This window comes from Myotis lucifugus, unplaced genomic scaffold (assembly GCF_000147115.1).
Source record: "Myotis lucifugus unplaced genomic scaffold, Myoluc2.0 scaffold_60, whole genome shotgun sequence".
In the NCBI taxonomy this organism is placed as follows: domain Eukaryota; kingdom Metazoa; phylum Chordata; class Mammalia; order Chiroptera; family Vespertilionidae; genus Myotis; species Myotis lucifugus.
This window is the reverse complement of record NW_005871108.1, coordinates 2,460,805-2,475,335: the sequence shown is the minus strand read 5'-3', so window position 1 is coordinate 2,475,335 and position 14,531 is coordinate 2,460,805. Positions and strand designations below refer to the sequence as shown.

The 14,531-nt window shown below is 50.6% G+C and overlaps 1 protein-coding gene across 1 annotated transcript in view; it reads right to left on the bottom strand.

Moving 5' to 3' along the window:
• Positions 1–5,083: 5,083 nt before the first annotated feature.
• The window catches only part of CCM2L (CCM2 like scaffolding protein), a 14,859-nt gene continuing 5,411 nt past the window's right edge, over positions 5,084–14,531 (bottom strand). The window contains exons 5-10 of the mRNA XM_023754490.1: positions 14,225–14,501; positions 11,522–11,657; positions 9,788–9,851; positions 7,483–7,612; positions 7,048–7,186; positions 5,084–5,942 (exon numbers count right to left, since the gene is read on the bottom strand). Coding sequence (XP_023610258.1) covers positions 5,620–5,942; positions 7,048–7,186; positions 7,483–7,612; positions 9,788–9,851; positions 11,522–11,657; positions 14,225–14,501 — 1,069 coding nt within the window. The 3' untranslated portion in view covers positions 5,084–5,619. The remainder of the gene's footprint in view (positions 5,943–7,047; positions 7,187–7,482; positions 7,613–9,787; positions 9,852–11,521; positions 11,658–14,224; positions 14,502–14,531) is intronic.

The following is a 14,531-nucleotide window of genomic DNA, read 5'->3' as shown; positions in this document are numbered from 1 at the left end:
GTCTCTTTACACATCCAATTTGTCGGCATGGTAAGCTTCAAAAACAAATTTTTAAACAAGTTGCTTTTAGACAGAAATGAAACGTTTTCTGCAGGCCGCATCATTTTCTGTGCATCCCTGCAGCGCCCCGCGAGGGCCACAAGCAGCTGTGCCATGTAGAATTCTAGACGGCAATGCTAGACCTGGCAGCGGTGGTGGGGAAGCTGGGGTGGGCAAGGAGGGAGTTGTTAGCTCTTGCACTTGTTGGAAAGGACTGTCACAGAAGACCGTGACATCCCCATTGCAGGAAGTGGGCAAGACAGGCTAGCCTGGCTCTAAGACCCTTTGCCCTTCATCTAAAACAGCTGAGGATGGACAAGTCAGAAATGAGAGGACACACCAATAGGGCTGTCAATTTCTGATGTTTTAGGCCTGTTTGGGTGGTTAATAGTTATATAAACTCCCTAGAATGTAAGCTTCATGGGCTCAGGGTTCAAGTGCTAAAAAAAACACGAAACAGTTGTGGAATGAATTAATGAATAAATGAATGAATGGTGGAATGAATGAATGAGTCTAATCAAAGGATGTGAGAGGCTGCTGTTTTTGAGCCAGGAGGGAGCCCTCTTCCCCTCCCTTCCTTTTGGGACCTGCCCTCTCCTCTTCCTTCCTCTTCCCCCAACTGGGTCAGATCTTACCATCTCTTATCTGGGCGTGGTCCCAGCCTCCTGTCCCACTCCCCAGCACCCAGGCTTCCCTCTATTCTCCAGTCAACCCTCCTCGCCAAGCAGCTAGATTCACTTCGGAAGATGTAAGCCATGTGGTCACTCCCCATTGCCTACTCTTCCCTGTTCCTAAAGGGTCTTCTCAATGTGCCCACTCCTCTAGCTCCCTCTCTGATGCCCTGCCCCCACCTCACTCACCCCATATTCCTCCAGCAGCAATAATATGATCACATTTATGGAACACTTACTATCTGTACTTTTACACGGATGATCTTACGTGTCACAATAACCTATGAGATCTTTAAGGGGGATACGATTACTATTCCCATCTTATAGAGAAGAAAACTAAGGCCCAGAGACATGTAGGGCCTTACCCAAAGTCACCCAACTAGCAGATGTCAGAGTTGGTATTCAAAACTCACTCAGTCTAACCCGGGGGGCTGGGGGTGGGGCAGAGCATCTAACCACGCACTAATGCTAACCGGTCACTAGTCTTGGCTCCTTGGAACTCCCTGACCTTTGCTTGTGTTGACCCCACCTGGAAGGCTTCCCCTTGTACAGTATACCTGCCCCAAATCTTGCTCTTCCTTCAAAGTCTTGCTCATAAGTCACTTTCTCTGCAAAGCTTTTTCCATCTTCCCCAGAAAGAGCTATTTCTCACTCTCTGGTTTTAAAATTGAGAACGTTGCTTCCCCATCAGGCCCAGAGCCCCTCAGTGGGCAGGAACTGTTCTGTATATCTCCCTTCAGTGTTTGGCACAGTGTCTGGCACAGAGTGAGTGCTCTCTAAAGGTTTGGTGACCAAATGACTGGCCCCAGGACTCCTCCCCAACACACAGTTGTGAGGAACTGCTAGGCATCTCCAGTTGGAAGCCAGGAGGGAGTAGGAAGTTGCAGGGTCCCAAAGCAGGAGGAGCTTAATGTAGGGGTAAAGATAGTGTCATTAACTTCATCACTCATACATGGGGCAGTTCTGTCCCCAGGGGATCCGGCTGGTAGGGAAGTTCCATCCTTACACCATCCCTATAAATCTTTGGGAATCAGCTGTCCACCCCCAGGGGGTTTCCCCTCTTGCAGTGCCAGGAACTGAACCATGATGGGAAGTGATCTTGGCTGGGTCTCTGGACACTACAGGAGGAAGTGTGGCCAGAGTGCACATGCTCAGAGCCTGTGCCACCCCAGCCAGAGCTCTTTGGACTTCAGTAACTAGGGGTTACGTGGCTTTGGTAACAGGGTAGTTCCGGGGTGGTGGGGACTTCCTCGGTTGAGGGAAATTGCTCCATTGCCAGAGCTGTGGGGTAAGAACTGTTCCAGTGCTTCTCAGCAGCCCGTCACTGTGCCCTGGCTAGGACTGTGGGCAATTTCAGAGCTTGCAAAAGCCTTAGGCCTTTAAGAGAGTCTTCTAGCTCTTTGGCCCAGCCTCTAGCCAACTGACTCCTCCCTCTAAGGCTGTCTCACTTAGGAACCTAGTAAGGCTTTCTGTAGCCTCAGGTCCAAATGCCTCAGCCTGAGATCACTACATCCCAAAGTCTGGTAGACAGGATAGGTGGGCAACTAGGAGCATGGGCTCTGGGGTTAGCCAGCGATGGGTCCAAATCCCAGCTCACTGTGTGACCTTGGGTCATTCACTTTGCCTCCTTGAGCTCCAGTTCCTTCAGCCATAAAATGAGGATAAATAGACTTGAAAAGATCAAAATTAAGGATTTGTTCAATGGAACAAAGTTGCTCCAAGGAAGCACCCTAGACCAAGTGGTTCTCAAAGTGTGATCCCTGGACCATCACCATCACCTAAATACTTGTTAAAAATGCAAATTATTGGGACTCATGCTTGCTCTATTGAGCCAGAACCTCGGGGTGGAGTTTTCAATCTGTGTTTTAGCAACCTTGCGGAGATTCTAACGCATGCTAAAGTTTGAGAACCACTGCCATAGCTAACATATGGGCAACATATTGGGAGAAGGTGTCTGGAACATCAACAGCCAACAAGAGGTTAATATCTAAAATGTATGAGTTACCCCTGCAAATCAACAAGAGAAAGACAAGAAACCCAATAAATAATGGGCAAAAGATCTGGACAGGCAATTCACTGAAGGGGGAGCCCAAATGCCTGACAAGTATAGCAGGAGGTTCTGAATTTCAGGATTAATAGAGAAATACAAGTTAAAACAATGAGAGGCCACCTTATCACCCAATCTCTAGGCAAAATTACAAAGTCCGATAATGTAAAAGCTGATGAAAGCGTGGGGAGAGAGCATCCTTCTCAGGTTGCTAGTGGAGCCGCTTTAGCAGAATTTAGTGACATTTAAAACCTGTATGACCTGTGATCTAGTAATTCTACTCTTGAGTACAGAGCCTGAAGAAGTTTTCATGTAGCTCCATAAGAGTCATCCACAAAGACGTGAATCTCAGGGTTGTTTGTGGTCAGAGGGAGTTAGAAACAACCTGAGTGTCCATCACCGGGGGGAATGGATACATGAAACAGTGGATGCTCAGCTTGGAATATTTTGCAACAAGCTAGATGGGTAGATCTTAAAAACATATTATGAAGTGAAAAAGAAGCAACAAAATGAGATCCTTACCCAATACTATTTACGTAGTGTAAACACACACACAAAGCATTGTATGTATTCATGTCCAGGGACATACATCAACACATAGGAGTGGGTGCCCATGATGGGGAGGAGGAGTGTGGCGAATGTGTAGATACAAGGGGAAAATAAGACAAAGCAAAATATCACAAGTGTCTTGCACAGACCAATTATGCTGAGATGGTCACTTGCCACAAACTGAGTATGAACCATGGAACTCTCTGGAGCTGAAGCCCTAACAATAATATTATTATTTTAAAATGGGTGATAGTAGCCCTGGCTGGGTACCTCAGTTTGTTAGAGCATCATCCGATATGCTAAGGTTGTGGGTTCAATCCCCAGTCAGGGCACATACAAGAATCAACCAATGAATGCATTACATAAGTGGAACAACAAAAATCAATGTTTCTCTCTCTCTCTCTCTCTCTCTCTCTCTCTCTCTCTCTCTCTCTCTCTCTCTCAATTTAAAAAATGGGTAATAATAATACCTACCTCCTAGTAAGTACCATGTATCTTGCCACAGAGGGCTCTGTAATGTTATTATAAACTAGAGGCCCGGTGCACAAAATTTGTGCACTGGCGGGGGGGGGGTGTCCCTCAGCCCAGCCTTCACCCTCTCTAATCTGGGACCCCTTGGGGGATGTCCGACTGCCGGTTTAGGCCTGATCCCACAAGATTGGCAGTCGGACATCCCTCTCACAATCTGGGACTGCTGGCTCCCAACCGCTCGCCTGCCTGCCAGCCTGATCACCCCTTAACCACTTCCCTGCCTGCCTGATCAACGCCTAACTGCTCCCCTGCTGGCCTGATCACCCCCAACTGCCCTCCCCTGCCAACCTGGTCGCCCCCAACTGCCCTCCCCTGTTGGCCTGGTCACCTCTAACTGCCCGCCCTCCCCTGCTGGCCTGGTTGCCCCTAACTGCCCTCCCCTACTGGCCTGATTGCTCACAACTGCCCTCCCCTGCCGGCCATTTTGTGCCCACATAGGGGCGGCCATCTTGTGCGAGGGTGTGATGGTCAATTTGCATTTTACATCTTTATTATATAGGATAAACTTGCCTAGTTCTTCTAGGCAAGTCTCTGGTTTCCTTTCAGGGGTCATTTCTTTTAGCCTCCAAGCCTGTACTTGGGCTGGGCCACATGCTGTATTTATGCTTCTTGCCCTCTCCAACCCTGCCTTTAGGTTCCTTTGGCTACCCAAGACCACTGGGATGGCTCTGTGGAGTCTTGGGTACTTTTCTGGCTTAAGCATGAAGCCAGGCTGCAATGGAGCTGTGAGGGCAAGTCCTATTTCCTCTTCCCAAATTGTGCTCCCTCAGGGTCTTAGATCTCACTCCCACCTCATTCCCAGCCCACTGCACACAGGGTAAAGACAGGTAAACTGAGTCAGAACGTGTTAGATGTGGAAGGGAACAGCCTTTATTGAGTGCCTGTCATGTGGCAGACCCAGCACTCAGGTCTTGACCTTTGTTCATCTCCATGACCTCCCTCTGAGGCAGGTGGGGCCCATATCATCTGACAGGCAAGGAGATGGGGGCTTAGGGGCTAGGACACTAACCACGCCCCCTCTCAGGGGTCTTGGGTAGCCAAAGAAATCCAAAGGCAGGGCTGGAGAGGGCAGCCCTAGGTCTGTCTGGCTCCAAATCAAAGATCTGAATAAGCAACTTGTTTGGAGCCTTAGGACTGGGATCCAGATCACCCTCCTCCGAGTCAACTCTCAGTAGAGAAAAACCTCTACTCCACACTGATGATCTGATTCAGTGGTGGTGGTGGAGAAAACTGTGGGGGCGGGGGGGGGGGGGGGGGGGCGGTCCCTGCTATTTAGAGCCTTAAAAATACCCTCTACAGACTTAGCCTGGTCGGTTTGAGATAACATCGCAGGAGAATCAGGAGGTTCCCTCCAGTCCCTTTCCCTCTTTTAAACCTCAGTCTCTCCAACTGCAGAGCAGGAGGAACTGAAGTCTCTGGGCTGTGGGAATGCTTTTCTCAGTCGGCCAGAAGGTGGAGCCCACTCATCACCCCTCGCGAGGCCTTCAGAAAGAAGCGCAGTCCGGGAGGAGGGGGTGTCCTGGTGCGGATCCCGGGGGGGCCAGGGGAACGTGCCCATCCCGGGCGGGCAGAGTGGCTAGCTGAGCCCCAAGCGACTGCCTCGGACTTTAGGAACCGGAGCCCTAAGGGCAGGATCTGAGACGGGGAATGGAGGCCGGATTTGGGGGTGGGGGTGGGATGAGGAGGGGCCCTGAGGATGGGCACCTCCCCAGACCAGAGTGAGAGTCCAAGGCGAGGTGGCAGGGCCACGCGCTCCGCCTTCCGCCTGGGCACAGCCACAGGCTACAGGTAGTTGTCTTCGGATGCCTCATTCCCGCCCGGGGAGCCCCGAGCCTCCTCGTCTGTGCTGTCCTCCTCGTCGTCGTCATCGGGGGCCAGCGCCTCAATGTCGTGCGTGATGTCCGCCAGCAGCCGGTGGAAGGTCTGCTCCTCGGGCCGCTGGGCCGCGCCGTCATAGCTGCGCACAGCGGATGCCGACGTGGAGCTCATGCTGCGCTTGATGCGGCCGAAGCTGTCGGTGAGGATGCCGCCCTCACGGATGCCCACGCCCTCCAGGAAGCCCTCGAAGTAGCCAATGTCCTGGTCCTGGATGAAGGGCCGCATCCCTGCGGGCCAAGGGGCAGGTGACTCCTGGGGGTTCAGCCCCTTCCCCTCCCACAGAGGGGTCACCTTCGTTGGAAATCCGGGTTCAGGTCCCCGCCCACCCCTCACCGGCGGTGTGGCCTTGCACAAGTTCCTTGACTCTGAGCCAGAGAATAATGACAGATTTCGTGGTTCCTGGTACATGCTCTTTGCACGTTAGCTTATTATTGCTACACCCCATTACAGAGGTGTGTGACCCTCATTAAATAACTACTCTGGGCCCTGGCTGGCGGCTCGGCTGGTTGGAGAGTTTTCGATATGCCAGGGTTGCAGGCTCCATCCCTGATCAAGGCGTATGCAGGAGTCAACCAATGAATTCATGAAGTCGATGTTTCTCCCTCTTTCTCTCTCTCCCCTTCTCTCCCTGTTTAAAATCAATAAATTAAAAAAAAAACACACACAAAACTCTTCAGAGCTTTCCTCCTGGGTAAAATTGAGAAAAGTACACATCTTCTCCTGGTAGGTTTGTTAGGATTAAATAAGGTACTCAGCACACACTGAGTGCCCCATACAAGTGAGCGCATTGCAGTCCAGTCACTACTAACTATGTGACTTCAGTACTTGGCTTCTCTGAGCCTCAGTCTGCTCATCCGCACAATCTGGGGTAAATAATAGTTTCTACTTCCCTGAACTGAGGCCATTCAATGAGGTGATGCTTGGCACATGGTAATGGCCAAATACATGTTAACTTAGTAACACGATCATTCCCACTGTTGTTTTGCTGGCCCTCCTCACTAGCTGTGTGACCGTGAACAAGCTCCTTCGCCTCTCTGAGCCTTAGCTTCCTCAGGGGGTCAGATGGGAAGAATCCTTTCCTCTCCCAGGTTTGCTGTGAAGACGGAATGGTTATACCAGTGCTTTGTTCTTACTGACTTTGTGACTGCAGGCAAGTCCCTTCTCTCTGCACCTCGGTCTTCTCATATGCTCCCTGGATCTCATCATCTTGGCTTTATCAGAGGCTGAGAGATATGGAACAAACACTCCCGGCCTGGAGACTGACCAGGAATGTCATGACCATGCAGGGGCCTTGGCTGACCTTGGGGGGGGGGCAGGGGGCAGGGGGCTCACCGAGGAGGAAGAACTTGCGCCGGTCTCCGTAGAGCTTCAACAAGCCCGAACAATAGTCCTGGATGGGCAGCCCCAGCCTGTACTCCCGCAGCAGCAGGGCAAACTGCTGGATCTCGAGGGGGCCCAGCTTACTCCGCAACTGTGGGGACACCATTCGAGATCAATCCCAGGAAGCACCCCGATCCAACCCCTTCCTGAAAGGCCCAGAGCCCTCTCTAAGGGCGTACCTGGCCCAGCCCTCCTCTGACAATGCTCGCTGACCTTAGTTTAGGCCTTTCAGCAAGCTGGCCTCAGTGTACTCTCCTAACTTCACGTCCCACGCTGGGTCTTATGCTTCAGTCATGTCCAAGATTATTTATGATTCCTGAAATAACCTGTGTTTCCTCCAATTTCTAGGCCTTTGCTTGTGCTGTCTGCACTGGTGCCCCAGCTCACCGTGACCATGTAATCCTGCAATTGCTCCAGGCCCAAGGCGCTGTGGTCGCTGCCGCTGCAGTGCGAGTCATGGAAAGAGGGTGTGGATGTGCCGCTGTAACACGCTTCAAATGTGTCCTGGGAGCCATTGCTGCAGGGACAAGCAGAAAGGGGTCCTCACTCATCTCTCTCCAGCTCCTCCCCTGCCGTGGGTGGAACGTGGGAGGGCATAGCTACCAGTGCTCTGGGCCTGAGGCCTCATCCTAGGTCCCATTTTCTCCTTCAAGGCCCCACATTATCTGGCCCCACATTATCTGGCTGCCTCTCAAGCCTCTTCTCACTCTTGCTGTTTGTGCTCGGGCCACCCTGCCTTCCTTTCCTCTAATACTCCAAGTACCTCTTTACCTCCGGGCCTTTGCACATTCTGTTCCATCATCCTGGAATGTCTCTCTCCCCCTATCTTTTGCTCAGCTAATTCTTATTCATCACTGGATTTTATTTTATGTTTTTTATTTATTTATTTATTTTTTGAGAGTACATTTATTAAAGCTGGGGACAGTGAAACAAGAACAGGCCTAGGATAGAAGAAACAGGGGGGACTAGTTGGGGTTGCTTTGGCTCTCTAGAAATTTTATGAGAAAAAAGTGAGCCAAGGTGGGGCTGCTATCAGCTCACTGGAGTCAGAGAAAAGAGGCCTTGGAGACAGGTTCAGGGGGTTAACCTGGGACAAGCTGCCACTGCCCATTGCTCCCTGGTTGCAAGCCTCCTGGGGTCCCTCGGCGTTTAGGAGATGCATGGGCCTGCTCCAGGGAGGGAGAGTACCTAGATTTTAAATGTCATCTTCTCAGGAAAATTTTCCCTGATCCCCCCCAGACTGGATTAGACCCTCTGTCAAATGAGCTCACAAAGTCTACTCATGACATGCAAGGACTTTCCAGATCTCACCAAACATTCTCTCTGACCACAGTCACTGCCATAGTCACAGGGGCCTCCTGCTGATCCTCAAACACACCCAGCTTCATCCTGCTTCAGAATCCGTGCACTTGCTGTGCCCTCTCCCAGAATGCTCCTTCTCCAGGTCTCAGTTCCAGTGTCATCACCTCTGAGAGGCCCTCCTGGCACTCTGAGCTTCTCTTTATTCTGCTTATTATCATTAATGCTCATTACTATTAAATAATGACTTCTTTGTCACTTGTGCTAGACCAGGGGTGGGCAAACTTTTTGACTCGAGGGCCACAATGGGTTCTTAAACTGGACCGGAGGGCTGGAACAAAAGCATGGATGGAGTGTTTGTGTGAACTAATATAAATTCAAAGTAAACATCATTACATAAAAGGGTACGGTCTTTTTTTTTTTTTTTTAGTTTTATTCATTTCAAACGGGCCGGATTCGGCCCGCGGGCCATAGTTTGCCCACGGCTGTGCTAGACTGTAAACCATGCAAGAGCAGGGGACTTGTGTTTCTTCATTTGTTGTGTACCTACTATGTGTTAAGCTGGGTGTTATCCTTGTCTTGTTCCCCACTGTATCCCTAGCACACAGCACAGTGCCTGGCAATAATATTGCTTAATAAAAAGTCAACCTGCCTCCCAGTCTTTACATTTTCTATTACCTACAGAGAAGCAGTGTTAGCATGGTGGTGAGATTTTTTTTTCTTTTTTTAATCCTACATTTTCCAGTCTTCCTACTTGTAGCCATGTGACCAAGTTCTGGCCAATGAGATGTAAGCAAACATTGCCAGTGGGAATTCCAGCAAAGCTTTTAAAGAGGCCCCTGGCATGCTGCCCCCCTGGCTGGAGCTATGACCATCTTCTTGGGACATGAGGCGGCCTTCAGGATGGAAGTAAGTGCTGAGGAGGCAGGAAAAGAGAGGCCTGGGCCCCTAACAACCACGAGACCATGCATGAAATGCTGGCCTAATATTTTATGTAAAAGACAGGGGAGAAACGCTCCATCTTGTTTAAGCTATTCTTCTTTTTCAGGGTTTTCTATTACATGGAGCCTCAACTAAAATAAACCAAAACGACTCTTTGGCGTTAGCTGTGGTTTTGGACCTTGCAGGCCACTCAGCCTGGATGACTAGGAGAGAACCACAGGCCTACGTGGGCCCACTTCCTAGTTCTCTCGGTATGAATCCTCTGAGCTCATCAGAGTTCAGTTTACCTCCCACCCTAATGCCCAATGTCTCAGCACAAATCAAAGTGGGGTCACTTTCTCCCACCTTTCTTACCCACAGGGGGTTCAAGAATGCCTAGAAGCACAACCCTGTTTATGAACAGGTGTGTGGGGGGAGCGAGAGTGGGGTCCCCAGCAAGGGTGGTACCCACAAAGAGCTGCAGCAGCTGAAGTCGGCATCATAGGCGTAAGTCCCGTCGGTTCGGCAGCTGTCACCTGGGACCACAGACAGAGGGGCTGTCAGAGGAAGCAAAGCAGGGACCAGCCTCCCCGGCTTCTGAGGCCTCAACCTCAGTCCCTCCCTGGGGTAGGGATGGTGGCTGGAGCAGATGGCCTTGTAAACTACTGTAAGGACGTTAGCATTTACTCGGAAATGGGCAGCGACTGGAAGCTGCTAACCACGATTCCTGTCCCCCCCCCCCCCCACACACACACACACCTCACCCCCTGACACGCAGATGATCTTGGGCAACTCACCTCCTGTCACCTGGCCCTCAACTTCCCCAACATTGGGACATCACCTTCCTGTCTACCCCAGAGGGTCTCGGGTACAACAGCGGTGGGAACAGGTGAGGGTGTATTTTGTAAACTGGATGTGTTTGAGGTGGCACAAAAAAGAACTTGGAGAGGGAAGGAACTCAGTCTTGAGAGTAAAGAAGCACTGTTTACAGAGAATTGGCTCTGTGCCTAGCCCTGTTATCTCACTGATGCCAGGTACTAGCCTCACCTTCGGATCTTGGCTCGCTCAATGTCACTTCCTCAGGACTCCCCTGACTCCCCAGGCCAGGCTGGTTCCTCATTATATGTTCTCATAGCACAGCATGTGTTTGCACTGTATTTTTGTAGCTATTTAACTACTGTCACATTACCTCAGCAATGCAAGCCTCATAAGGGCAGGGCCACATCTGGTTTTGCTCAGCAAGATATCCTGGCGATTAGCAGCGCCCAGCATCTAGTAGGTGCTCAATAAATATGTGTCGAATGAATTTCTTGAAATATTTATTGCATTACCTCATTTATTTGCCTATCATTCCTGTGACCGTTAATGAGTTATCCAAGCTTCCTCAAGCCAGTTTCTACAGATGGGAGTGCCTCCAGAAGTAAAGAGCCATCTCCCTGTCACTGGAACTATGCAAACAGGGACCGCGCTGAGGGGGCTGTGCCTGAGGAAATTCACTTAGTGGCCTTGAAGGCAGCACGGGGAGTGAAGCTGGTGCAAATAGAAGCTTTAGAATCAGAATACCTGGGTTTGAATCCCAACTCTGACACTAAGTAGCTGTGTATGCTTGATTAATTTATTGACTACTCTGAACCTTAATGTCCTCATCTGTCAAATTGGAATCATAAGGCCTCACGGAGAGTTCTTTCATTCATTCAAAAAAATAAACTTGAGCATCTGTGATGTCCCTGTTCCCGGGCGAGGCACACAGGGTACAGTGGCAAACAGGACAGACAAGGTTGCTTGGCACATAGTTGGTGCTCAGTAAATACTCTCTGGGTCTCGTTCTCATTCCAGCCCTTGATTGTATTCAAGGACCAGTCTTGAAATTTTGGTTTTGACCTACTGTCCTAGTGGGGCTAGCCAGCTTCACAGACAGACAATGCACTATCTTAAGTTTCTGCAAAAGAAGGAACACCAAAAACAAAAGGGAGAGAGAAGTTCAGCTGTTCTGAATCTGACAACCAGAACATCTATGAAGCAGCTAGGTTTGAGGTCATCATGAAAACGGACATTTTTTAAGAACCCCATATTGGGGGTACACTGTAATTGCAGGAGAGATAGAACCCCTAAAGGCTTTCATTGGCCCTAAGTCTTGGGGCATCCTTCCTCCCCTGGCCTTTCGGGATGTTTCATAGGAGAGGAGGCCAGGATTTCGACCACTCACTGCGGCTGCAGAGCCACGGCCTTTCGGGCGTGGATGTGTAGTGGTAGCCAGCCCGGTCAACGCACTCGATGCTCTGGTCCCCGTAGATGATCTGGAAGACCTGACAGATGAGGGCGCAGGACTCCTCGGCAGCATCCTGGCCCAGGGAGGAGGAGGCACAGTGTGAGGAGGCTCAGAGACACACATACCTTTTAATAAAAGGGCTTTGAGGGTATTTCCCATCAAAAATGATTTCCCATCAAAATGGCTGTTCTTGGGGTCTTGGACACCTTTGTAGACTCCAGAGATGATTCTAACCCTCCTGTCCTGAAAAATGCACACATGCAACCCAATTTCCTGGGGATTCATGGGCCCTCCTGAAGCTTATCTAAAAGAAGCCCCTCACCCTAGCCAGTTTGGCCCAGGGAATAGAGCATCGGCCAGCGGACTGAAGGGTCCCAGGTTCGATTCCATTCAAGGGCACATACCCGAGTTGCAGGCTCAATCCCCAGTGTGGGGCATGCAGGAGGCAGCGATCAACGATTCTCTCTCATCATTGATGTTTCTCTCTCTCTCTCCCTCTCCCTTTCTCTCTGAAATCAATTAAAATATTTTAAAAAATAAATAAAATAATCCCCAATTTGTTTTAGTCTACAGGTAGGAAGCTGAAAGCCAGAGAGGTAAAGTGATTAGCCACGACTAGAGCCAGGTCTCCCAATACCTAGTAGGAGAAGGAAGAATTAAGTGTATAAAAAGTGTTAGGTTCAACATAGTTACTACACTACCAGATGCCATATTTAGATATGAGCTTCCTGGCACCCAGGGCAAAAATGGAAGCAGGATGAAGACATAAAGTTCAGTCTCCGGTAGAAGGAGGGAACTGAAGTCCTTGGGTGATATTTTTTGGAGATTACAAATATAAAGAATTTGTTTTATTTTTAAAAAATATTTTTATTGATTTCAGAGAGGAAGGGAGAGGGAGAGAGAGATAAAAAACATCAATGATGAGAGGGAATCTTTGATTGGCTGCCTCTTGCACACTCCCTACTGGGGATCGAGCCTGCAACCCTGGCATGTGCCTTTGACCGGAATCAAAGCCAGGATCCTGACACTCTATCCACTGAGCCAAACCAGCTAGGGCAGAATTTGCTTCTTTCATTGACTTCGTTATGCCTTCAAGCAAGAGACACAGAAAGGCTATAAATGATGAAGAGATTAACTCCATGAGGGCATTTCCTATTTTGTATCTCTAAAAAAAAAAAAAAAGCTCAGGTATAAATTAAAATGTGACCCAGGATAGGCATTTTGGGATGGTTATATTTTTAAAATAGGGCCAAGAGGATTTGTTGATAGAGTGGATATGGGTTGTGTGAAAAAGAATGGGGAGCCAAGGATCACCGCAAAGTTTTGGTAAAAGCAACAGAAGGACAGAGCTGCCATCAATCAAGACAGGGCGACCAAGGCAGGAGCAGGTTTGGGGGAGAAAAGTGGGAGCTCAGCTTTTATGTCATTAGACCTTTGAATGAAGGGGCAGAGTGGAAAAACATGTCTGGAGATTTGATGATGAGAGAGAAACTTTTTAGGGAGTTCTCAGTGTTTTAAATGCCCCAAGACTAGAAGAGACCATCTAGGACTGGGTATAAGGACTAAGCCTGGAGCACGCCAGCCTTAAGAAGCTGAAGAGGAGGAAGCAGCTCTAGAGAAGGAGCAGCCAGGGACATGGGTGGGAGGGAACCAGGAGAACGGGGAGAGCTAGAAGCCAAGTGAGAAAGTGTGTCAAGGAAGAGCGCATCAGCTCCGGAGTCCAAGTTTTCTGATGATTGTCCATCTCTCCTTTGGGACAGGCAACATGTCTGTTTTGTTCACCGTGGTTTTGTTCACCATGGGACCCTGGGCCGGAGGAAAAGCTTAGAAGCCACAGGGCTTGACGGTGTCTGCTAGACTGTGAGCTCCCTAAGGGAGGACACCGGGTATGTCTCCTTTATCTCTGTACCCACAGCACCCAGCCCAATACCTAGCACAAGATGGCACTCAGATATGGTCAAATGAATAAAAGCAAAGGTGATTGTGGAGAATGGGTGGAGGGAGGGTAGGCAAGGAAAGAATGACAGAAAGGCTTCTGCCTTGGGTGACGACATCGTCCCCACGAGTACAGGCCCTGAACTTCCTGGGTACCAATGTTGAAATCGCCACCTGATTCCTGTGTGACCTTGCACAAGTTACTTAGTCTCTGGGTCGCGGTTTCCTTCTCTATGGAATGGATGTGACTGAAATATTCCCCTCTGCTGGTTACTGTTAGAATGACATAAGTTAATGCTGGTTCTGTGTCTGGGATGGGTTGGCACTCGATTCACACTGGGGATTCGTGTCCTCATGATTGTTACCGTGGCAGTTCGGACACTGACGATATTGGAGAAAGAGCAGGGTTGGAGGAGGGATTAAACCAAGTCTATTTTGAGTTTCATCCTATTGGGACACTAAGGGGGAAGTGTCCTGCAAGGGTCCAGGGCTGGCGTTTAGAAGCCTTTTGGCGTCATGGGCTCACAGGTAGTAACTGAAGTCCTAGGTAGGGCAGAAGGAGGGAGAAGGAAAGAGGCCAGGGTGGAGCCCAGGAACCTCGTGAATGGGGCAGGATTGGGGGGCGAGGCGGGGTAAAGCGGCACCAGCCCAGCCCCGACGCGCCCGGGAGCAGAGCGCAGCGGCGCGGGGTGCCCTCGGGCTCACCCTGTTGGCCACAGCCAGGATGACGAGGTTGCAGTAGGCGTCGGGGCTGGGGTCCTGCGGGTCCAGAGGGTTGGAGCCCGGGTGGCGCCGCTCCCAGCTGCCGCCGCCGCCCGCCTGCCTCCGCTCCCAGCTGCCCCCCGGCTTGCCGCCGCCGCCGCCGCCGCCGCCGTGCCGCCGCTCCCAGCTGCCGCTGAACGTCTGCCGCCGCTCCCAGCTGCCCGACGCCCGCGCCCCAGCGCGCTGGCGCTCCAGGATGCCGCGCCGCCTCCGGCCCGGGCTTCGGCCCCGGGCCCCCGCCCACGCCATC